At 32.9% G+C, this 26,127-nt stretch overlaps 2 protein-coding genes and 1 long non-coding RNA gene across 3 annotated transcripts; 1 reads left to right on the forward strand and 2 right to left on the reverse strand.

Moving 5' to 3' along the window:
* Positions 1–173: 173 nt before the first annotated feature.
* Positions 174–1,973, reverse strand: LOC147387582 (uncharacterized). Its single transcript, XR_015171590.1, has 2 exons — positions 822–1,973; positions 174–473 (listed from the first exon to the last, which is right to left on the reverse strand). It is a non-coding gene; the product is annotated as an uncharacterized LOC147387582 (long non-coding RNA).
* A 9,514-nt stretch (positions 1,974–11,487) lies between these two features.
* Positions 11,488–19,796, reverse strand: LOL2 (lsd one like 2). The gene is made up of 4 exons (XM_086421444.1): positions 19,582–19,796; positions 15,527–15,634; positions 14,259–14,368; positions 11,488–11,802 (listed from the first exon to the last, which is right to left on the reverse strand). The coding sequence occupies exons 1-4, from the start codon at positions 19,613–19,615 to the stop codon at positions 11,731–11,733; spliced, it is 324 nt and encodes a 107-aa protein (XP_086277570.1). The 5' UTR covers positions 19,616–19,796; the 3' UTR covers positions 11,488–11,730.
* A 3,513-nt stretch (positions 19,797–23,309) lies between these two features.
* Positions 23,310–24,851, forward strand: LOC147387584 (CASP-like protein 1C1). The gene is made up of 3 exons (XM_086421364.1): positions 23,310–23,515; positions 23,598–23,700; positions 24,446–24,851. Exons 1-3 carry the CDS (start codon positions 23,349–23,351, stop codon positions 24,668–24,670), a joined length of 495 nt encoding a protein of 164 aa, XP_086277490.1. The 5' UTR covers positions 23,310–23,348; the 3' UTR covers positions 24,671–24,851.
* The last annotated feature ends 1,276 nt before the right edge of the window (positions 24,852–26,127 follow it).

Consider the following 26,127-nt stretch of genomic DNA (forward strand, 5'->3'; position numbering starts at 1 on the left):
TAAGATTCCCAAACAGTACCTTAGTACCTGTTCACATGGAAAGTACACCTGGCTAATCTTCACTCAAAAGATACATCACTAAACATGTGGTAATATTTTATCTTTTATTTTTTATTTCGTAGAAATTTATTAATAACCAATTAAGACTTAATAAAAGAGGCAATTTAAGAGAATTATTAAGGCAAAACATGGCATTAATATAACAACCAAAAGAAGAATTAATTTACAATTTACCTAAGAACACAATCCTTCCTACGATTACCAAAACTGTTTTTCTTCCCTATAAACGTTGAAGATTGATCCCCACAATTTTCCCAATTTAAAACCCTAAAATTGGCCGTAGTAGTTCATCTGTGAGCCGTAACAAGTGTTTCGATGAACCTCAAACCATCGAATTTCGGAGCAAACTTATCCGTGGAAGTAATCGATCTTCGTGAAGAGGAATTTTCTCGATCTTCCTTTGAAATGATCTCCTGATAAATCAGAAAATAAAAGAAAAAGAAAAGAAATTAAATTAGATCTGAATGATAGATATTGAAATTCCTTAACACAAACTTAATTTCCAGGAGAAAAAGAAATAAAAAAGGACAAAATCAACAAAATTCTCACTATTTTCTAAAATAGTTGAGAAGAAAATCAAGGAATCAAAGCTAATTCTACAAAAACGACAGAAAAATCGACACGATTAGAAGAATTCGGTCTGAAAAACAGACTAAAAATCACGAATTTCAATTTTCAAAGAGTTTCGTCAATTAGAAAAATTAGAAAGGATTCGATCTGAAAAAAAAGAATTAAAATCACAAATTTCATTAAAGATCTACCTCGTTTGAAGCTCGGATCTTCGAATTGCTTATGAGATCAGAAGGCGAAGCAGAGATAGCAGTAGCAGAAGCTGCCGCCATGGAAACCATCAAAACTCCTGATTTCTTCATAGTTGAAGCTATCAAATTTAATTTCAGAGTTTTATAAATAAAACCCTAAAAAAAGGATTTTAGATCGAAAACGAGAGAATTTTTTAAAAAGAAACTTTTTTGGTGAGAAGTTGCGTGCCTTCAATGGTGTTTATATAGAGGGCCGGTTCAGCTGGTATGTTCGAATATTTACGCGGCAATTATTTCCTCGTCTACTAAATATGAAATTACGGTTGTAACCTTTTGAGTGGTTGAGTGACTTGAGTCAACCCTTTTATCGCTTTAAGTGAGATCGTTTAGTTGACAAAACTACCCCCAATTCCTCTTCGTGCTCACCGAATTGCTTTGCTTATCTTTAAATTAAATTTATAAACATGCCCCTCAACGTTTTTACAAAAATATTTGAATTACCCTTATTTTCAAACACATGCCCCTTCCACTTGAGATTTCTTTTTTTTTTTTTTTTTTTTTTTTTTGAATAAAATCATCTTTAACCTTTTAGGTAAATTTTTTTGACCCAAGTACCCTTGAGATCTCAGGAACAAGATTGGAATTTTGAATTCAGATAACGATAAATTTTAGCTAGGTAAATGAAGAATTTTCAATAATGGATTAAGGTGAGATTGAAATCGATGGGTTGAAAATGAGATTCAATAGATCAAAACTAATTACCAAGAGGTTGAGGTGCTTGAAGATCTTGATTTTGAGAAGAAAAATTAGGACTTTTTTGTTACAGAATGCATTGAGATTATTATTATTTTTATTAGGCTACAAGTGAGGATTGACATCAAGGGACATGCCATCAATTTGAAAACAAAAGGGCGCCTCAAATATTCATCAAATCGTGGAGTGTCGTCAATTTGAAAACATAGGGGGCCATGTGTCATATGGTGTCTTCAATTCTTTGAAGTGAGCCTCTTGCTTCAAAGCTTTTTTTCCAACATCGATTTGATGTCTCCACTATATACAAGAAAAAAAAATCTCATCACCTCCCCTAGAGCATTAGAGCTTTCATTGTTAGACCATGAGTATTGTCATGGGAAGTAATTGTGAGGGGATTTATGAAAAAAAAATACATAGTCAAACTAAAAGCCTTACTAAGGTTTCTCTACATGCCATGTGGAGGGAAAATTGGCTATAACTGATTATCCCATAGTAGATGTAGAAAAAAGTTATTGATGCTACTAGTTGGCTTGAGGAAACTCATAACATAGGGATTGACATGATATGGATGTGTAAAGTTTGGAGGACAAAAGTGACTTGGACTTTTTGCCACCTATTGCCGATGAGGATGCGTTACCATAAACATCAATAAGAGAGAAGTGCTAGATGGGAAGAGATCATCACACAGGGATTAATGCATGAATTGACACGAGAATGTTGATAGTGAACAATGAAGCCTATGACATCTGACTATCAAGTGGATGTTGACTTATCTTATCTACCTCAAAGTACAAGCAATTGGATATACCAACTATGACAAATCAGAAGATAGCATGGGTTGACTTGGAAGATCTTTTTTCTTATACATTATAAATATAGATTCTATAACAATCTGAAGGATCATTGACTACTACCTTATTTGGGCTTGATTCCTACGCAAAGTCTTGAGTGAATTTACATTATATCAATTTCCTTAATTCAACTTGTGTCATAGGTCACAAATTATCATTCTGTTCAAATTAGGTGGGCTCAATAGCTTCTTTACATATATTTTTGTATAATAAAAGTCTTAATCTACCTTTCAGACACCAAATAATTAACTATAACCGACTTTCTTTCCCGGTAGTATGCCCAAAAGCCTCAATAAGGCCGAGAGTTTAACTATGTGATGTAAGACAGTTACAATCCTAGTTAGAGTGCTTAAAAGAGTTTCTACTTCTAATAGGATTTCTATTTCATAGTTATGTTAGTAATATAATTTATTTTTATTATTTAGACTATAATTAAAAGTGCTTAAAAGAGTTTAATTTGAGTTCTAATATGATTAAAAAGTTAGTATTATGTTATATATAAGTTAGGAATGTTAATTTTTAATATTTTAATAAGATTACAAATTGTTATGATGGAATTATTTATATAAAGAGTTCCAAATTCGAAAATTTATCAATTTAATTATCTTTTCTCTTTTAATTACCTTTTTAGTTTTATGTTTTATTTTCGTTTAAGTTGTTACTTATTTATCAATTGAATCTATTGATTCAAATTGATCTTGGGTATTTTATTAAACATAATCTATCGAATCTATTGATTCACACGCTTTCACCACGTTAAGTGGTATCATAACACTTGTTACAATTCACAAAAGATGATTGGTGAAGGTGATTTTATCACAAAATCTTATCTAGAAGCTCAATTGGAAATCAAATTGGAAGCATGAGAATCAATAGATTTGATATATTGTATTCAATGGAATACTCAAAATTAATTTGAATCAATAGATTTAATTGACAAACAAACAATACCTTGAAAGAAAATAAAACATAAAACTAAAAAGTAATTAAAAGAGAAAAGATAATTGAATTGATTATTAATTTGTAGATTTTAAGCTCCTCATATAGATAATTCCAACATCACAATTTGTAATCCTACTAAAATGTTAAAAATTAACATTTCTATCTTATCTAAGCACTTCTAATTATAACCTAAATAATAAAAATAATTTTAAAACAAATTAGAAACTAACAAGAAATTATATTCCTAGTGTAACGATGAAATAGAAATCCTACTAGAAGAAGAAATTGACATTCCCAACCGATCTCTAACATAATACTAACTTTCTAATCCTATTAGAACTCAAATTAAATTGTTCTAAGTACTTTTAATTATAGCTTAAAAAATAAAATCAAAATTTACATAAATTAGAAATTAACAAGGAATTGTATTATTAATATAACTATGAAATATAAATCCTACTAAAAGTATAAATAGAAATAGAAATCTAAGTAAAATTCTAACTAGGATTGTAGATGTTCTATATTACTATGGTAGTCAAGCTAGTCCTACTCCTATTTTATTGTTTAGATCTACATATGACGACTCAAGCAATCTTTGATCAATAATGTTTGTCATTGATTTCTTGAATTATATATATATAAAAGTATGTAAAAGACACTCACTCAGACATCCAAATTAGAGGCTTAAGTATATAAATTTTTTTTTTTGTTGAAAAAATTCAAATATCATGTAACTTGAATCTTTATTCTATTTATAGATGTTTAAAAGATTTTTCTCTTGAAGAGATTCTTCTCTATTAGAGACTTCTTACCATTTTAATATGAACCGCCTCTATACGAATGTTCACTTAGTCAAGAGGAGCAAAGATCGAATTTCCATTAGTCTATCACATTTTCTGAAAACACCCCAAGTACAATCATAGGACTCAAGATGAAATCCCTATGGATGACAAAACTCATTTTTGGTTCTAGGCTATGATCTTCGCATTCTTACTTAGATCACAGCTTATACTTATCTTGAATGGACAATTCTAGTCAATGGGTAGACCACATATTCTATCCCACAATAATTATAGGTAGCGTGGGAAAAATTCAATTCGGGTATCCAAAAGTTCTTGTCACTCAACTTTTTGAGGTTCTTTATGTCAATAATCTGACGAATATGTTTTATTATAATTTTTCCACTTGTTCATGTGGTAGGCCCCATTTTTTTTTTTAATCGAAAGTGATTTGTTTTGGGATTGAGATCGAGTGACTAGTGAAAAAACCTACGGACCTAATAGTGTGAATAAAAAATTCAATGGTCAAGATTTATATGTATCCCAATAACACATGCATAAATATATTATGCAAGTCAAAATGACTTGATCTATGAGGGTACTTTAGTCAAATAAGAAAATTGAAGAAAAAACTTGCACTATTTTATCTAAAAAAATATAGGGGTAAAATGGGAATTTAATAAAGGCATAAAATAATACTTGCCGCGGCACCTCGGGAGTTGATTTTTTCGAGACGACTTCTACAATACCAAGCCTTATTGGCTGATATTTCTATGTCACATTCAATCATTTTTGGAACACGTGTATGGTTATGAAAATGCCACGCATGTCCACTGACTTTCACAAGCTTAGGGTCAGATATTTGCTTTAGTTATTAGTGGAGTAGGGAAGTGGGTAATAAAGGAATGGTTGAGGGTTGCGAGTAGTGTAATTAATTTTAAAATACCAGATTTATCCTTGACTTCCTTCACAATTACCCTTGTAATCTTCTACTAGTTGATGATCTTCATTCGACAGGATGACCCATCACTGAATCGACCACATGATTTGTAAAATGGATGGTTAGGATTTAGTGAGCATGTTTACTGCCATGGTTACTCCATAAAAAAAAAAAAAAAAAACTATGGAACCCCAACTTTTACTTATGATATCCCAATGAAAAATAAATAAAAAGTAAAATCAATAATTGAGAATAAATAAAAATTGGTGTGTCAATGGAAACTCTCTTTCTCTCTTAGATTTTTATTTGATAGATTTAAAATTTTATATTGGTCTAACTCTAAAAAAATTGTTGAAGTTATTTCAATATGTTATAAGACTTGTTATGATAGAAGAGAGAGTATCCCCACATTTAGTGAGACTAATCTAGTTGGGATTGCACACATTATCATATGTTATGACATTTAAGTAGTCACATTTTTGTGGAGAGACAAATAAAAACTTGAAGACACGACCTGAAGAACAAATCCAAACGCTCTTTACCATTTCAACTAACTCTTAATGGATGTAATGTTTGAATTTAAGTCGTATATTTTAATCTTTAATTAAGGTGTGATAGATAACTTAAGAAATTAAGGTGTAATAATTAAAAGTTTTGGTGCAAATAGCAAATATCTTTTTAAGAGAGCTTATATAACACATCAAATTTTACTTACAACACGCCAATCACTATAATATATGACTTAGATTGTAAGTAAAAGTTGGTGTGCCAGTTGAAATTTTTTTTTTTTTTTAAATTTTATATTCACGTTTTAAAGGCTTCTTCTTAGGTCTTGTCTATTAAACCAGAAGAAAGGGTAGTATCGTAATTTTATGTGTCGGTTTGGCTCGATTGCACCGATTTTTTCTTTTTTGATTGAGAGTGGTGGTTGTCGCGATTGGAAAGCTATTATAAATTGTAATGGTGCGGTTGCCCAACCGACGCTATCAAGTTCAAACATTGTTGTCTTACACGTGTCATATCATTCTTTGTAGTCTTACACGTGTCGTGTCGTGTCGTGTCAACCACCAATTTATTTTTATTTATAAAATAAGTCTCTTGGCGTCATCGGGAGTGCGGACAGAGCCACAGGATGTCAAAGGGCGGTTCGGTCCATCCATATCCAATTACCCATGAGTAAGATTAGCTGCTTAGAGTTGTTTTTGAGTTTTTTACTTTCGATACAATTACAATTTAATTTAATTTTTTTTCATTTTTAGTTTTGACTGTCGAAAGTTGTAAAATTAAAAAAATTGTTTGGAATAATTTCGAAAAATTACTTTTATATATATATATATCTTAAACTTGTAAGAAACTATTGGAAACTAATTTTTTTCTTTTTAAAAATTATTTTCTCCCAGAATTACTTTCTACTTTGTATCGTAACAGGCCTAAATGTTGAGTTCATGTGAACTTTCATGATGGTGGCCGTATAACACTTCAGCCCTCTAAAGTTCATAATCTCAATTTGATTTATGGAAAAAAGAAATTGAAAATTGAAAATATAAAATAAATTTTGAATCTATCAAAGGTTTTTGAAAATGGATTGTAATTAAATTCCCAAATTTAAAATTCAAATTCAACAGTAAAAATTTATCTTTCTTAATTTTTTTTAAAGTTCTTGAAATTTTGTATTCTACATCCATGTGGGGCCCCACATGGAAGGAAAATCGACTATAGCCAATTAGGTTTAGTAGTGGATAGAGCTACGACTGGTTTTCCCTCGCACGTGCCATGCCTTGAAACCGTAGTGAGCTTCTAAGCTATTGTACAACAAATCATTTATTCCAGTTATGATTATGGATAATTCAGAATGAGTCATGATTTTCTGATGCCCCTTTTGACAAATGCTCCCTATGTAATATGGGCTAAAATCATAGATTTTTTCTCGGGATACACAATTTTACATCTCCATAAATATTTACAATTGTGTATCCCAAAAAAATTATGATTCTAACACATGTCACATCACCGAGCGTATGTAAGAGAATGGCATCACAAAATCATTATTCATTTCAAAATTGGGCTTTCTTTCTTGACTGATTGAATATTGAGTTAACAACAAAGCTTTATTCCGAAGATTTGGGTTTGGCTAAGCAAATCGTATTCACCCCATCAACTTCATCGAAAGTCAAGTCTTATGTTTTAAAATCAGTTTATATATGTTTTTGCCATCTCAATCTTCATTCTTTTAAGTCTTTTATCTCATTCTTTTGGTAGCTTCAACTTGAATATTTCTTTCAAGGTTAAATTCGACTGCCATTAAACTTTCCCTAACCACTTCAACAAACTTTTTCTTAATTTATCACCTATTGGAACCTATGTTACCCGGTTCGTTGTTTCGCTCAGTTTGAATTTGAGTTCATGGTTTGCCACTCTAAAATGAACCTGATTTGTAGGTATAGGTAGAGATAATTCATTTCTTAATTCACTTTTGTTCCCTAGATGGGTTCACAAGCTTTGTTTGCTTGTGTGTGCATGCATACCATTCAAGTATACAAGTTCAATTATACTGAAAAAAAATCTAAGTTAAGTAGAAATACATTAATATATGAGTGGGGTTCCTACGACCCCATTACGACTTACATTGTGACACACCGTTTGTCTTATATGGGCAAAAATATTTGAAATGGGCTGATTTTTTGTAAGAATGATCTTTGTGATGAGGGGATCATCCTTGCAAAAAATCATCCCATTCCAAAACTTCTAACCCCATCAAAATTGATTTACAAAAATTGGACGATCTAAAATTTTTCAACTTGTAAACATGGGGCTAGAAGTTTCATAATGAGCTGATTTTTGACAAGGATGATCTCCTCACCATAGAGATCATCCTCACAAAAATCAGCTCATTCAAACATTTTTGCTCATATAAGATAAAACGGTGTCGCAATGTGAGTCGTAATGGGGGTCTATGGAACCCGACCCTTAATATATATATATATATGGGAAATGTTCAGCACCCTAAGTTTTACCACACACTTTAACAAACGTTTTTTGTCTTACATGGGTTAAAAGTTTTGGAATGAACTGATTTTTGGTGAGGATGATCTCTATGATTAGAAGATCATCCTCCCCAAAAATCAGCCCATTCCGAAATGTTTAGCCCCATGTTTACACGTTAAAAAATCGTGGACCGTCCATTTTTTGTAAATCAATTTTGATGGGGTTAGAAGTTTTGGAATGAGCTGATTTTTGGTGAGGATGATCTCCTCACCATAGAGATCATCCTCACCAAAAATCAGCTCATTCCGAAACTTCTAACCCATGTAAGACAAAACGCATTTGTTAAAGTGTGTGGTAAAACTAAGGGTGGTGAACGGGACCCTATATATATATATATATATATATATATATATATATATAGGGGGGCGTTCAATGGCCAACTTTTTAGCAAACTTTTTGGCAAAACATTTTTCAAAACATGAGTTAGAGGTTTTGGAATGGGCTGATTTTTGGCAAGGATGATCTCTACGGTGAGGAGATCAATCACCAAAAATCAGCCCATTCCAAAACTTCTAACCCAATCAAAAATAATTTAAGAAAAATGGATGGTCCACGATTTTTCAACTGGTAAACATGGGTTAGAAGTTTTGGACTGGGCTGATTTTTGGTGAGGATGATCTACTCCCGTAGAGATCATCCTCACCAAAAATCAGCCCATTCCAAAACCTCTAACCCATGTTTTGAAAAATGTTTTGCCAAAAAGTTTGCCCTTGATCGCTACCCATATATATATATATATATATATATATATATATATATATATATATATGGGAAATGTTCAGCACCATAAGTTTTACCACACACTTTAACAAATTTTTTTTGTCCTACATGGGTTAGAAGTTTTGGAATGGGCTGATTTTTGGTGAGGATGATCTCTATGATTAGCAGATCATCCTCCCCAAAAATCAGCCCATTCTAAAATGTTTACACGTTGAAAAATCGTGGACTGTCCATTTTTTGTAAACCATTTTTGATGGGGTTAGAAGTTTTGGAATGAGCTGATTTTTGGTGAGGATGATCTCCTCACCATAGAGATCATTCTCAGCAAAAATCAGCCCATTCCAAAACTTTTAACCCATGTAAGACAAAACACATTTGTTAAAGTGTGTGGTAAAGCTTAGGGTGCTGAACGGGACCCTATATATATAGGGTCAGGTTCAAGGGCCATATGAGAAAACATAAAGAAAACTTTCGACGGTAAATAAAATTTTAAAATATGGGTTAGAAATTTTGGATTGAGCTGATTTTTTGTGAGGATGATCTCTATGATGGAAAGATCATCAAAAAAAAAAAAAAATTAGTCCAATCTGAAACTTCTAACCCCATTAAAAGTGATTTAGAATGTGGACCGTCGATTTTTTACCAATTTTTATCACAAATTTGTAAATCACTTTTGATGGATTTAGAAGTTTCTGATTGAGCTGATTTTTTGTGAGGATGATCTTCTCATCATAGTGACCATCCTTGCAAAAAATCAGCTCAATCCAAAACCTCTAACCCTTACTTTGAAAAACGAAAGTTTTCTCATATGGCCCTTGAACCTGACCCATATATATATATAGGGAAATGTTCAGCAACAAACATTTTTCAAAATATGGGTTAGAGGTCTTGGAATGGGCTGATTTTTGGTGAGGATGATCTCTACGGTGAGGAGATCATCATCACCAAAAATCAGCCCATTCCAAAACCTCTTACCCATCAAAAATGGCTTACAAAAAATGGACGGTCCACAATTTCCCAACTTGTAAACATGGGGCTAGAAGTTTTGGAATGGGCTGATTTTTGATGAGGATGATCTCCTCACCATAGAGATCATCCTCACCAAAAATCAGCCCATTCCAAAACCTCTAACCTATGTTTTGAAAAATGTTTGCCAAAATGTTTGTTGCTGAAAGGGACCCATATATATATATATATATATATATATATATATGGGTAGCGTTCAAGGGCAAACTTTTTAGCAAAACATTTTTCAAAACATGAGTTAGAGGTTTTGGAATGAGCTGATTTTTGGTGAGGATGATATCTACGGTGAGGAGATCATCATCACCAAAAATCAGCCCATTCCAAAACTTCTAACCCCATCAAAAACAGTTTATAAAAAATGGACGGTCCACGATTTTTCAGCTTGTAAACATGGGTTAGAAGTTTTGGAATGGTCTGATTTTTGGTGAGGATGATCTACTCACCGTAAAGATCATCCTCACCAAAAATCAACCCATTCCAAAACCTCTAACTCATGTTTTGAAAAATGTTTTGCCAAAAAGTTTGTTAAAAAGTTGGCCCTTGAACGCCCCCCTATATATATATAGGGGGGCGTTCAAGGGCCAACTTTTTAGCAAACTTTTTGGCAAAACATTTTTCAAAACATGAGTTAGAGGTTTTGGAATGGGTTGATTTTTGGTGAGGATGATCTCTACGGTGAGGAGATCAATCACCAAAAATCAGCCCATTCCAAAACTTCTAACCCAATCAAAAATAATTTAAGAAAAATGGATGGTCCACGATTTTTCAACTGGTAAACATGGGTTAGAAGTTTTGGAATGGGCTGATTTTTGGTGAGGATGATCTACTCACCGTAGAGATCATCCTCACCAAAAATCAGCCCATTCCAAAACCTCTAACCCATGTTTTGAAAAATGTTTTGCCAAAAAGTTTGCCCTTGAACACTACCCATATATATATATAGGGTCCCGTTCACCACCCTTAGTTTTACCACACACTTTAACAAACGCGTTTTGTCTTACATGGGTTAAAAGTTTCGGAATGAGCTGATTTTTGGTGAGGATGATCTCTATGGTGAGGAGATCATCCTCACCAAAAATCAGCCCATTCCAAAACTTCTAACCCCAGTTTACAAGTTGAAAAATCGTGGACCGTCCATTTTTTGTAAACCATTTTTTATGGGGTTAAAAGTTTTGGAATGGACTGATTTTTGGTGATGATGATCTCCTCACCGTAGAGATCATCCTCACCAAAAATCAGCCCATTCCAAAACCTCTAACCCATGTTTTGAAAAATGTTTGCCAAAATGTTTGTTGCTGTAACATTTCCCTATATATATAATAAATTGGTTTGACTGAACCAATTAAAAAAAGAGTTGTGTTTTTCTAATTCCCCTATGTGGCTGTGCATAGAAACATAGATTTTTTCCCTGAGGATACACAAGTGTGCATCCTAACCTATGGTCCTATGCACAGCCACGTGGTGGGGAGCTATTTATCATTATTCTTAAAAAAAAATTGTTTGGATCGCTGAACCCAATCAAAATTCAGAGGGTTCGTGGTTCACTTGATTATACCACATGAAGACAGTAAACAACTCCACGAGTTCTTCCAATAAATAAAAGTGCAATATTATGTGTGAATCTCGAAAACATTATCTTTTGATTCTTAGCCCCAGCATTTCTTGGGGGAAAAGTGTAAGTTCTGTACATAAATATGTAAGCTTTAATAACTCAGAAAATTGAGGCATGTGTACTGAGCACTTAGGGAGTCAAGTCTCCTCCAATCCAAGCAGTTAGAACAGAGGAGGCAACCAATGAAGGTTAAGGTAGCAGTTTAGATTACTAAGTTCATATATAAATAGAGAAACATATTCTAATGCACAAGGTTGGGAGGTGGGTGAAGCTGGCCCTGTTGCACAGAAAGCGGGGGACGTTTGTTGTGATCCTACACACATATACATCGAATGGTCAAAGAAAAAGCAAACCAGAATGATTATGTACAATATGTGCAGAACTATGCATGTAAAGATGGTTTCTCATATGGATATATCAAGAGAATAATCTGGAATTATTGAGTAAAAAGAGTTTCTAGATATTCTGTTAATCATGTCAAAAAAAGAAGCACAAACTCACAAGTAGATCAAAATAGTGTAAATTTAATGGTTATCGGTGTTTACTATTTACAGATGAAATGCCGTCCATTTCCTACAATTTTATCAACCAACTAAACTAAAGAAGCAAAAGAGACAGATAAGGTACAAGACTTCGATGATGATTATCTTGATCAAAATTAGATAATACCCAAATGCAAGATATTGAATTGGAAATTTGTAACCCAAACTGATTATTTTACTTGCTTTGCTTTTGCTATTAGCTCTTTCTAGTACTTTAGGAGTAATAGCTTTAGGAGTGGAGCTTACAGTAAGGAATGTAATATCAAGTAATTGTGGATCCTAGATTGCTAAAAACAGTCACTTAGGAGCAGAGCAATTCAATTCCATTGCGCTTTTAGGAGCCATTTCAACGCTGTAGAATAGCAATATAGCGTGGTTATGGTTTCCAATTTTTAGGATCCAATTAAAACCAGGTCTCAAATGGGCGCATCTGTTTGGAACTAGTTAAATTTAGATCTGAAACAGGTAGAGCTGTTTGAGTTCCAGCTCTATCAGTCAAGTAGTCGTAAGGTTAATGGGTAAAAGGAAACAGTTGGTGCATTTAGAGTACATCCTAAATTTCTCAGGTAAAGTCAGCTCCTGGGATTCACAAATTGCAATTTTGTGTGAAACCAAGCTTTTCTTCTCTAGTTGTCTTCCATATCTCTGGCCATCATCTCGGTAAGTTCACTTGCTTTATATGATTTCTCCTTAGGTGGGTCACAGAAAGCTTCCATTTAATGCCTTCTTATGGTGAGTTTCTAGATTTTTTTTCTTCTTTTCTTTTCTGTTATGTATTTTTGAATGGTTTGTGCATATTTAATGCCTTCTTATGGTGAGGTTTTTTTCCTGTCAAGTAGAAAATTATATTAAAAGAAGAGATGGGACTAATGGGGTTGAGTAAGCCTCAAAGGACAGAAAGAAATACAGAGTTCTCCCAAAATCAAGCAAGTCCCATATAAAGATGAAATAATGAAGGGAAAAAAAAAAGAACCCAGCACTCCCGAGATAGCTTGGTCTAGTTGTATATGAGAGAGCCTTGATGTTCAAAATGATTCTCCTATCTTCAAAGATCCTCCTTTTTTTCCCCCAACTAGAGACCCCAGCAAAGCACAAAAGAAGAAGCCTCCCAAATGAAATGACCTCTAGATGAGAAAGCGTAGGAACGCCAACTCCAAAACAATCTAGGATGACCATGGAACAATCCAAAATAAAAAAAATCTACAAGTCACACTTCACGAGGTCCATTGTGTTCAAAACCAATGTTTGATAAAATAAGAAATCAACAATAGTACACTACTCATAACCCATTACTAGGCTCAAACTATAAGCAAACCATAAAACCAAAAATTCAAGGGGAAACAAACAAAAAAAACATGATATATTGTGACTTCACCATTGTTGATTACTGTTATAATGAGACAAAAAGAAAGATTTGTGCCTTAGCTGAGTGGCTTCAATAGAGATTAGTTGTACCTTAGGATCCTTCAATTTTTGTTTTAACTCTTTGATGGACATGTAAGCTATTTAATTCGGAGACAGTGGTCTAGCAAACTTACTTTGCCATATGTGGGGAAGATCAAAGCTTCTCATTTTGCCACAAAATCATGTCAGCAATTATGTGTGGGAGATGGGGAAAAAAATGTCGTGCTGGTGGGGATTTTCAGAAGTGAGGGTGGTGGCACTTGCAGAGAGGGTAAGAAGATGTCCAAGGGTAATTTGGTCTTTTCACCCAAATTTAGCCCATCCCAGTTAATCAATGACGATGGGACTTGGTCAGGGGCAAGTCAACAAGTTTTAGTATCAGGGTCGATGTCAGTAAAATCAAAGTGGGATAGGTCAAAATTACTCTATAAGAACTAGGCAATCTAGTAACCCCTTCGTCCGAAAACCTATTTGTGTCATTTGCTACCTATGTGTTTATTGGGAAATGCCCATAAAAATCCATACACAATCTTTCTCCTTGGGTATGTTGAGTCTTGTTGTTTATATTCTAAAATGTCTCTTCACCCAGATTGCGTGCGAAAGGAACCACTACCAATTAAAAAAACTTGACTAATCTCCAAAGAGATATCTCCACGTTTATCGGATTGGGTAGGTAATTTCTGATTTGTAAACAAACCCTTACAATTGATCAATAAAGCTTCTCAAAACGAGCACTGATGTTCAATAATTACGCATAATAAATGGCAAGGAGTACATGTAGTGCATGCACTATATATTTTTTCACAATGAATAACGAACTTACTCCAATTTCTGTAACAGAATGGCAACACGAACACCTAACTGATGGAGCTCCATATGGATACATCAGCAACACAGAGCAATTCCCACACTTGACATTCCCTACTTGATGAGCTGACAAAAAAAAGTAACAAAATCATATTTCTTGACATTTGCAAGTTAGCAAAACTTGTTTTATACAGACAAAGAAGTTCAAAAAGTAATTCAGGATTGAAAGGCAACAGATATTCGACAACTCAAAGATGGTTTCAAAACCAAAATATTTTTTCAGTTTTCCAAACTATACATGGTTTAGTACTTTATTTTCCTTTTTGAATCAAAAGGAAGAAAACAGAATGAAGAAACCCATATTCAACAAACAAGAATATGCATTACACATGCATCGTTGAGCCCAAATCCCTGTTCACGCTCTCTAATACTAATTTTTTTCCAATTTTGTTCCTGTGCTTCCTTCTCATCTCTTCTCCTTTTCTACCCTAAACTTCTACTGCACTAGAGTCTAGATGCCACAAAAGAAGTCAATTTGTCTAACTTACAAAGGCTCAGTAATGTGAACCATGAAGCTACATGAGAAACCATGAGTCATAATTCCCAAGAGTAAGCATGGGTTATTGTGGGTAGTGGGTACTACTTACTAGTATTACATAAGTCTCATCTGAAACAACAGCAATTCAACAAAAGATTAAATGAGAAATCTGCTCAGCTCATTATTAGCAGTTATCAAACATGATGGTTGTGAATCTATCACATGTCGGCCCACAAACGTGTCACTCGCATTTTTGACAATAAATTCATTAAATAGGCTCAAGACAGCAAGAATTTACAGTATTACATACAGATGGATGCAAACCTATAGAAAGACAATTTCCTTTCTTTCTTTCTTTTTTTCAATTTTTATATATATATATATATATATATATACATTTTTTTTTAATATTTATATTTTTTGGATAGCTGTAAGTGTGAATGCCAGATTTCGATTCCAGGTCTGTGGTGTAACCATTCACAGACTTTATCACTTCGCCTTTAGAATGTCAATCAAAAATAATTTCTGCAGTATTTTAAGTTATGTGCTCCAAAAGGGTACAGAAATATTGCATCCTTTCCGGGCAAACATACAAGTTGAGATACAAATACTGGCACAAATTTATAGGGGAGACAACAATTTTGAAAATAAATGGTGAATCCAGACAGAATAAATATGATTAAGATTGATTGTTAAACAGCATAAGAGTTCCTGATAAGAAAATAAAATAAAGGAAGATACCAAACCCTCCAATACAAGATTTACTGTCTGACATCCTGGACATTTAACATGTATGGCTCCATTTTTATAAGAAAGTAGACTACGGCAGACTCCACAAACCATTTGACCCATCTCTGCATCCAACACACATAGTTAACACATTGAGATAACTTTTAAGAATCAGATCAAGTTTATGAAATAATGATGAGAACTATGTCATTAAAAATATTTACCAACTAGGTTGCCCTTCACATATAAAAAGATGACATAATAATGCTGAAATAAAGCATTTGAATTTTGTACTACAAAAGAATTTAAAAATTATCAACAAAGTTGATGAACAAATTCGTATTTTAGTAAAACTTGAAACCATTGGAAGGAGATCGTTGCACAGGTCTCAAAGAATTATTTGGCAAGTGTGGTTTAAATTTTTTTACCTTTTGTTAATATGCATATTGCTCTCAACCTAAGTTGAGTAGGTCGTTAGTCTAAATGACATTAGGGTTTCAAATATAGCCTTCTTTCAGGTGGGGATGTTTGTAATGATTTAATGACAAATTAGAAACTTAGTGGGTAGAAATACTTCTTGAAGATAGTCAAAGTGATGTAGGACAATGAGGGGAGATACGAACACGATGGGGGGTTTAGGGAATTTAGTTTAGGATTTTTGGTAAGAATTAAGGATTTGTGATTGGGTTTAGGATTTGGGTTAGGATAGGTAAACCCAAAAGTAATATTATTATTTTTTTCTTGCAATTACAACAATTTCAGTAGGATATATGAAATAAGCGTTAAAGAAAATAGGAAAAGGACTAAGGGTTGAGGTTTATAAGTTTCAAGAATCAAGAATTAAGAAAGGGGTTTTAAGAATCACGAAAATCAAGAAAAAACAAAAGAATAAAAAAGAAAAAAAAAGATTAAAAGAAAAAAAAAAAAAAAAAAAAGAAATAATAGAAGGTAGAATCTTGGAATCACACTAAAAATGGTGGAGAACTCACTTCACTCCATAAAAGAAACTCATTATTTATTCATCAAATCTTTATTGTTCATTTATAAAAAAAAAAAAAACCCTAATACAATCTATATAAAAAAAATAATTCAAGAATCCTAGTCAAACTAAAATACCAAATAAATAAATCTAATTTTCATAACTTTCCCTCTATTAATTTTCAAATCCTAATAAGAAAAATTAAAGTTACTAAATTGCCCTAACTCTTATATTAAGACCATGGACCAATCAAACATCAAAATAAGCCCAAAAAACATAAAATTAAAGCCCTAAAATTTAAATCTAAATAAAAACTAAAATCTACTTTTCAAGATTTGATGTCCACATCACAAAGCTTGTCGATGTCAAACGGATTAAGTCTACTCTATCCTCATGGTTCAACTAAGCTCTACTTGCTCCAAATCTTCCTAGGAGCGTGCACTACTTGGCAGAGAATGTGTATTTTACCTCGGTTCTAATTTCTAAAGGCTTATAAATTACTAAGTTATAAACTAAATTTCAAAAACAAATAATCTCAAAAAAGATCTTTTAAAAGAAGACAGTTTTATATTCTAGAAGAGTATGAACAATCTGAAGTAGCACTTCTTCACGTTAAGCTTCTCTTATACAATAGAGAATTTCTTTGTTTATTTGCATTGAGTTGAGATGGTACAAGTGAACAACCCTATAATGCAATAATCTATATTTTATTTTATGAGTAGCTCCCATTCTCTATATGGCCCCTAATTATCCACCAAACTTGCATGGAAATGCCTACTTCCCATTGCAACCGGGTTCCGTTGTAGCATGTCACTATTGAGGAACGCCTTTGCATGAATGGAATGAAATGTTTGAGAGATGATTCCCGAACTCCTAAACTAATTCCCAAACAGGATATATCAAGAAAAGACATCAGATTTTACAATAGTCAAAGATTACTAAAACTGAAAAAGTAAATAATAATAATGCTTAGTAATTTAAAACTAAAACCTATTAAATAATAAAATATAATTTCAAACAAAAAACCAATACATTTTGGTCAAGCTTATATCACCAATGACCACCCTTATTTTATAGAACTATATAACTTAATTTCCTAATTTTAATTAAATATGAAAACTTCTTCAAACAAAACAAAACTAATTAATCATTTCAAATAAAATTCTAGTATAATAAAAAAGAAAATATACCAATTATTGACAAATAGTAAGTTATTCATTTGCTCATCATCATCATTATACCTTACATCCCAATTACTAGGGTCGACAACACGAACTAATGCAGGATGATAAGAAAATTTGGGGGTTTTAGGAAATTTGGTTAAGGATTTGGGCTGAGGCTTGCGATTTGGGTTATGATAGAATAAGCCAAAAAGTAAAATATATATTTTTTCTCGTAATTACAACAATTTCAATAGGATAGAAAAAAGGGTTAAGGATTAAGATTTGGAAAAGAGATTAATTAAGTAAGGATTAAAGAAAGTGAGAAAGGATTAAAATAAAATGAAGTTTGTAGGTTTCAAGAATCAAGGAAATAAAAAACAAGGAACTAAAGAAAATCAAGAAAAAAAGAAAAATAAAGATTAGAAAAAAAAGATAAAAGGGATAGAAAAATAAAACCTAAGAATCACACCAAGGGTTTTTTGGAATCACACCAAGAATGATGGAGAACTCACTTCACTCCCTCAAACAAACTCATTTTTTATCCATCAAAATCTTCGTTGTTCATTAATAAAATAAAATAAAAACCTAATACAATCTATATAAAGAAAATAAATCAAGAATCCTAGTCAAACTAAAATACCAAATAAATAAATCTAATTTTCGTAACTTTCTCTCTCCTACTTTTCATACCCTAATAAACTAAAGTTACTAGACTACCCCTAAATATTATACTAAGACGATGAGCTAATAAAATATCAAAATAAACCCAAAAAACATAAAATTAAAGTCCCAAAATAAAAATCTGAATAAAAACTAAAATCTACTCTTTAAAATTTGATGTCCCCATCTATTCTCCTCGACTAGGAAGATTTCACCATTGACGAAATAAAATTATAGTAATTCTTATCATTGGTTGCGTTCTGCATTGCAAACCTTATTTTGTTCATGAACCAAGATCACCAGTCATTCGCATATTTTCTTACTACAACCATCTATGTCATTTTCAATTCTTCTTGTCCTTGTTAAGCCCCCAACTTTCACCAACACACGCCTCATTGTGCTATAGAATAGTAACGGTGTCCATGTGGCACATCTTAGTTGAGTTCAATTCACATCGGGTCCCTAGCCAGCCTATTCTCTATCTAGCATGCATGCCAATGTGTTTATTCCCCAATTTACCAAAAAAAAAAAAAAAGTGCCATGTTGACATGGTACAGGATCACGACTCTTCAAAAAGTAATAAATTAACTAATACTTGGCTATTGTCTCTTTCATCTTTCATAAGTCCATTTCTAAGCATGGTTTTTAAACTCGGTATCTCGTCTTGTCTCGTTCAGCTCTGATACCGAGTCATCTCGGACGAGTTTTCCGATACGTTTGAGACGTCTCGTGAGACAAATCAAAAAAATTGCACGTGAGTCATAAAACTCGGTAAAAAAAATGACTTTGTGAGTTGGTCTCGTTCAGCTCTGATACCGAGTTAACTCGGACGATACGTCTCGGTCTCGGACAAGTTTAAAAACTATGTTTCTAAGGATGAGAAGTTAGGTTTAATGTAAATTAACTAACTGCTAGTTGAAGGGAGTACAATAATAAGATAGATCATGATACGTAGTAATAACAATCCAACAGGAAACATTACAATATCAGGAAGTATTTCAGAGCATTACATATGGTTGAAGAAAATCGAAACTTAATTATTTAAAATTCCTGCAGATATTAGAACTGATTTAGCAAATCCTTTCGATTAAATGTAAGTGCGACGAAAATGAATCGAAGAATCCCTTATTTAAATATGTTCGGGATTTGAAGCCGAAATTCAGCCAAAATTATGGGTAGAAAGCAAAAAATTGAAACTAAAAACTGTTGATTGATCTAAAGAGAAATTAGGTTACACAGAGAATCAAAATCTATGAGAGAGAGAGCTCACCAGGAGAGGAGGTTTCAGTGTTGTGGCCGTCCATCGTGTACGGATCCCAAGTCCGAAAAGTTTATTAAACCAAAGGAAAACTGTAACAAATCGGGTAAAAATCGATTACAAACTCTAGTTTCGGCCGGTTTTTAGGCGCTACGGTTTTCCTGTAACATTCTAAAGAAATTGCAGAAGAGTCAAGCGGCAGACTTCCTGATCTATGGTAATTAGGATTACTTTTTAGTTTTTAAGGAAAATTACTTAATGCACCCCTTGAGGGAGGGACCTTTTTCTAAATACTTTTGGGCCGTATCTTGATGATCCATTTTTTTTAACTTTTTCTTTCTTTAATGCTCTCCACCTCTGGGGCTGAAACCCGATTCGAAAATTGTACCGTATCGACCCGTACCCGAAAATTACCCAAACCGGATCAGACCCAATTTGGTTCGGTTCAGGTTCTACCTGAACCAAAACCCGACCCATGTTTTACACGTTATTCATTACCCGATAATTGAAAAATTACAAAAAAAAACAAAATTATTGATTTTTTTTTACCCCCATCCCCCAATGGTCATAAGACCGTTCATTTTAAACTTTGTTTCAATAGATTGAATTTTTTTCTATCATTATTTAGATTAATAAACTATTTTTCGTTTTATAAATTTTTATAATGTAAATACATATTTATACATTTGAATTTTAGTTTGGAAACTAAAGTATTTATATAATTAAAATTTTATATATAAATCATTTTCTTAGATTAAAACTTGAACTTATCTAAATTATAATATTAAAATTAATATGTTTTAATATATGTCTGAACGTGAAAAATCAGGTTTGGGTAGGCTATGGTACACCCTTTTGCTACTTACCCGTACCCGAAAATAGTGGGTTCGGTTCCTATTCCAAGTATACCCAACCTAATTTTCGTACTTGAAAAATCGGGTTGGGTTTGGTTCTGGGTACTCGAATATACACCCCTATAATCTTCAGAGCTGCAACTTTTGGGTGGGCCGAACCGAGTCCAATGGATCCAACCTGATCTTGGGTGGATTGGGCTTGGGCACAGACATTGGGTTGCCAATTTTGCTTGATCCCAAACTAAATATTGTTATAATTTAAAGTAATTTTTAAATATCTTGCTTTCATTTTCATTCACATTTCAAACTTTAGCCCATCATCATCTTATTTTTCTTTACATTTTTTATTTTATTTTATAATTTTATGTATTCAGAGCTTTGAAATATATTTTAGGATAAAGAATTGTAAATTTTATATTAATTTACCTTCCATTCATCTTTATATAAGTCATTATCAATACTAAAATATATACTATTAATAAGGATTGAGCCAAATTGACTTGGGCTGGGCTTGGGTTGAACATTTCCTGTCCAACCCAAATCAATTTGGGTTGGACACAGATTGATTTCAACCCAGCCCAACCCATCTGAGTTGCGGCCAACTCATCTTATCACCTTTCTAATATTTAAAAAATACTCAAACTATTCTTTTCTCACATCTTTTAATTTAAAGAGTTGTTATTAGTACCCCCAACATCTGCTTATCAAATCATAATTAAAAAAAAATAAAATAAGTGAATAATTAAGAATAAGTAAAAGTTGGGGTGTCAATAAAATCTCTCTCTCTCTTAGATTTCTATTTTTTGGATTTAAGATTTTATATGGGTTTAATTATAAAGGTAAACAACTACAGAAATTGTTATAATGGTTAGTAAAGTAGAGATTATATTCACAATGAAGAAAGAATGATACAATAATAACTTGGAACATATAAATATAACTTTTAAAATGTTTTGACCATTTGTGATAATGAATAACGAACAGGGAACAATGTACTCAAATTTTGAATATTTAATCGTAAAATTTAATTTGAATGTCTGCTTTGGCACTATAAGATATGCATTTTGGATATTTTGAGAAGATCTATCCAATGTCAAATTCAAAAACAAAAATCTTTGACAAAGTGATTGTACATGCACACACATGGTAAGTAGGAAAATTTGACAAAAAAGGATTTCTCAAGAAGTTTCCTCACAAGAAGCAAAGTATTGTATAGAGCAAACCAATGCAATACCAAAAATGTATCAAAAAATGGTTTATCAAGAAAAGAATGATTCTAACAAGTGGGATTCATAGCAAAAGTTAATGACCTAACTAACCTCGAACACTCGAGACAACAACAATCATTCCCCACCAAACGATCGAAAAATACTAAAATTAAAAGTAATGATACGTCATGATACATGATTTTGAGAATACTCCAAAAAATTGTATCTATTTATTGATTGACTTAATTGTCGAAATAAAACTTCAGACATTGCATCAATGCAAAAGTGTCATGTGTACAGAAGAGTGGGATAGAAAAATCTATCTCACATGCACTACTTTGAGTCATCAAGAAAAGAAAAACATTTTATCTGATGGAACCATTACATTAATAATTCTCGAGTCGTGTTAGAGTGAGCTCAACAAGATTGTACCTCATATCTTACTTTCTTGACATAAACTTTATGTCAAGAAAGTGAGATATGAGGTACAATCTTGAGGTCACTTGAGGATTATTCTAATTCTTCTTGGTGTCAAAGTCGTTGAATGGGTCCTAAGACCTAACCATTTCATATACAATTATTAGACATTATGTCATTATAATTAATAAACTAAAAGCATATTAAAAAATATAATAAAATTTAGCTTAAACCTTAAGTTCCTTTCAAAGGAAAAAAGTCCTGAGAAAATAGACATTCAACTACTCATCTCTTCTTACCTATTGTTACCAAAAACAAAGAAACTTTAATTTCCAAATATAGGAGTCATTAAGAAGGAATTTTTAAGTGCAACGTGGTTAAAAGTCAGAAAATGAAGTTTAAGGATGGTAGTGACCGTTGAGGGTCTTCACCTACAAAACCATAAAGGATCAGATCCCCTACTCACAGGAGTTCAATTGCAGCCAAACTCCTTGTTTCCTTGGATGCCACATGGCATATTCTACGTCCCATGGCCCACTTCTTGGAAAATCTACAATTAAGTTTTCTCATGATTGGCTTTAGACTGATCATGGGTCATGTGTAGGGCTGCAACTTGGATAAGCTAACCTGAACTCAACCCGATCAATGGGCAAGCCTTGGCTGAGTTATGTAGAAGATGAGTTGAGCTTGTGCTAGGATATCTCAACCTGAACTCAATTCGGGTTGAGGGTTCATGCAACTCAACTCAACCCCAATCCAATGCTATATATTAACATATAAATATTTTATTTATTTTTTAAGTTATCTTTTTCTAAATATATTTGTAAAACTAAGGAAAAAAATATCTTTTATTTATTTTTCTTTGTATTTAAATCTATTGCTAAATATATTTATGTCCAATAGTACATATTTTTGTAGATAAAGAGCCCAACCCGTTGAAAGTTACTTAACTTGGGCTAACTCAAACTCAACACAATTTTAAGAGCTCAATCACGGATTGGGTTGAGCTCGGGTTGAGAGTTCTACAACTTGGGTTTACCCTTCAACCAACCCAAGTTGCAGCCCTATTCATGTGTCTGAGATGCCATGCCACATGGCATACAAAAAAATCAGGAGTTGGTTATAATCCAACTCTCGAGAGTACAGGATTCAGACTTCACCTGAAAAAAAAAAATGTAACCAAACAAGTGCACCACCCTATCTACCACGTCCTAACACACTGACCCTTTCTAATTCAAATTCACAAATTAAACTACAAAATTTCATCTTCCCTTAAAACACACCCTCTCTTGAAGCACATATGCACATTTCCATGGCTAAGGCTAAGAAGCTCTGCACCTTTCTACTAAGGCTCTTAGCTTTGGGTGCAACACTTTCGGCGACCATTGTCATGGTGACAAGTCATGAAACTACGACCGTCTTGAACTTATCGTTCAAAGCAAAATTTAATAATACACCCGCTTTCAAGTAAGTTTCTTTCATTTTCTTTTTTTTTTATCTTCTTCTTGTTGTTCTTCTTCTAAGTGTTGGTTACTAAAATTTGGTACAGGTATTTTGTGATTGTGAATGCAATTGTAAGTGTTTATGGGCTTCTAGTTCTTTTTCTGCCTTCAGAGAGTTTGCTTTGGCGCTTAGTTGTGGCTTTGGATGTGGTAATTATACAAAGTTTTTCATTTTTTTTTAAATTATTTTTTTAATGAGAACTTACATTTCCAAACCACACCAATTTTTTTTATTTTATTTTTATAACACAACAATGGAACTAATTAAATAGGGATTTTACCCAAAACAAGCACAACTTATGTCCAAATTAAGGTTTTGGTACACTGTTCATTTTAATTCCCAAAACATGCATTTCGAGTGAATTCGTCACTTTTATAATCAATGAATTCATTGCTATATCTACAAATTTGTAGATATTAAAAGTGACGAACTCACGAGTTTGTTTATATTAATGGCAAATGCATGTTTTGGGAATTAAAATGATCAGTGTACCGAACTCGGAATTTTGTCATATTCAGCTGATGAAATGGAGATTCAACCAATTAAATATGTTATCTGGGGTGCTGATATCCATTTTACTTTTTAGTGATTGCACCCCCTACCCCCTATTTTCCCTTCTTTCTCCATACTCCACAGAAGCTAGTCATTTCAGTAAAAAAACTCCTTTATGTTCTAAAAGGACTGGTTGTATAAGTAACTGTTTCTTGCTCTTCGCTTTCTTCATTTTTTTTTTTTCAGATATTTTCTATCTTTGCTCTCATTGGGTAGTCATATATGATTTCACATATAAGTGTGTTATAATAAAAAGTTGGTGTGGCAATAGAATATCTATTTAATTTTAGTGTTTATACTTCAATATGAGTTTAATTAACAATGGCTTTATGGGTTATCTAGATTGTTACAATGCTACTTACTTCCAGCATTTCTGCGGCCATAGCGATCGCTTACGTGGGAAAGAAAGGGAACTCTCATGCAGGTTGGCTCCCCATCTGTGGCCAATTCCCCAAGTTTTGCCATCATGTCTCGGGAGCTCTAATCGCTGGTTTCATCGGTGTACTAATTTACATGGCTCTTCTTCTCTATTCCATCCACACTGTCCTCAATCCACTTCTTGTTTAGGTGATTGGGTAGCGTCGTAAGTTAGTATTTTTGGCTCAAACCCCTTTCACTGTTTTATTTTCGACCAGAATTAATGTACTACAATTATTGATGAATTACGATAATTAAAGGCACCTTATACAAGGTAGATATATTGACGGGAGGGGGTGATTATGTGAACAACATTACTACTATATGGAAAATATAAGTGAATTTCATCAACTTTCTGAATGGCTCATCATTATTGTTTCATCTAATTGGAATAATTATAACAAACACACAAAGTAAAGACATTAATGAGTCCTTGGTTGCCCATATCCAAATCGCCAATAATTTTTATCGGCATAGTTTCCATTGTCTGCAAATCTCTGTTCCTTAAGAAATTCTGTAAAACTTTATGAAACAAAAACTGTTTGCAAAACATTGTACAGCTACAATGCACAAAAATTTTTCAAGGCCGGGGTCACTTTCAGATTGATAAAGAACGACAAAGAGGAAAATCCAGTCCTCTTGGTGTGTGCATCATTCCATCGAAGAGATTAGAGATTTTGAAGCTCAATGTTTCTCTTATGTTTTTGTGTTTGGAGAAACTTATAGGATGGCTTAGATTCTCATAAGTATGCTTAATGGTGTAGGCAAGATCGAGTTAAATCTTAGTTCACTCCCAAGAGAATTGATTGACATTGTTAGGGAGGATGCGAGCCACCAATCACTACGTTAGGCTGTAATTATTTGTCATTTTAATGTTGGTGACAGCCTGACCCCCTGATTACCCTCCAAAAAAAAAATTACCGAGAATTTAAACAACTTAACAACTTAACAAATTGGCGCCATCATATAATAATGATGGAATGAGTGCTGCCTTAAGAGGTTAAACATAGTGTTCAATATTTAGAATATCAAGCAACAACTGAAATTTATTGAACTTGAACGATGTTCTGTGTAATCAAACTAGAGGGAATACTTATTGCTATCTTCAACTTTATAAAAACACGCTCGGCTGAGTTTTAATACATATTTCCAATTTAAGATCTTATTTTCTTTACAAAAAATAAAACAAAAAAAATTACAATTTTCAATTCCACCAAGGGGAAATAGTAATTTAAATGTTTATACAATCCCAGTGAGACTCATGGGTTTATTTTACATATTTACAAGTAACAATAATTGGTCATGGGATTTTCGTCAAATTTTTAAAAGAATCGTCACTTAGCTAAGTGATAAGACTTGTGGAGGGTTGTTCCCAGGTCCTAGGTTCAAACCCCTTGAACCCATACTTCTTATGGTAATTACTACTAATCATTAACAATATTACTTGTGCTATACAAACATTTACTTATTAAGAAAAAAAATTCAAAATTTTAATCATATTCTTCAACAGAGTTTGCAAAAATTTAGGGATCTTTTTCTAAAGGGAGGTTGGAGGTTCCCTATTATAGGACTAAGGTAAGTTAATTAGTATAAATAATGGTTATAGT

This window comes from Akebia trifoliata, chromosome 13 (genome assembly GCF_017979445.1).
Source record: "Akebia trifoliata isolate Shusen 1 chromosome 13, ASM1797944v1, whole genome shotgun sequence".
NCBI lineage: Eukaryota > Viridiplantae > Streptophyta > Magnoliopsida > Ranunculales > Lardizabalaceae > Akebia > Akebia trifoliata.

What these genes read in the sequence shown, in the direction of transcription:
- LOL2 (XM_086421444.1), bottom strand. Translation starts at nt 19,615, where the DNA reads ATGGACGGCCACAACACTGAAACCTCCTCTCCTG. An exon ending in CACTGAAACCTCCTCTCCTG is followed by an intron (nt 15,635 to 19,581) that starts GTGAGCTCTCTC and finishes TGTTGGATGCAG; the next exon opens with AGATGGGTCAAATGGTTTGT. An exon ending in AGTAAATCTTGTATTGGAGG is followed by an intron (nt 14,369 to 15,526) that starts GTTTGGTATCTT and finishes TTTTTTTGTCAG; the next exon opens with CTCATCAAGTAGGGAATGTC.
- LOC147387584 (XM_086421364.1), top strand. Translation starts at nt 23,349, where the DNA reads ATGCACATTTCCATGGCTAAGGCTAAGAAGCTCTGCACCTTTCTACTA. An exon ending in AATAATACACCCGCTTTCAA is followed by an intron (nt 23,516 to 23,597) that starts GTAAGTTTCTTT and finishes AATTTGGTACAG; the next exon opens with GTATTTTGTGATTGTGAATG. An exon ending in TAGTTGTGGCTTTGGATGTG is followed by an intron (nt 23,701 to 24,445) that starts GTAATTATACAA and finishes TGGGTTATCTAG; the next exon opens with ATTGTTACAATGCTACTTAC.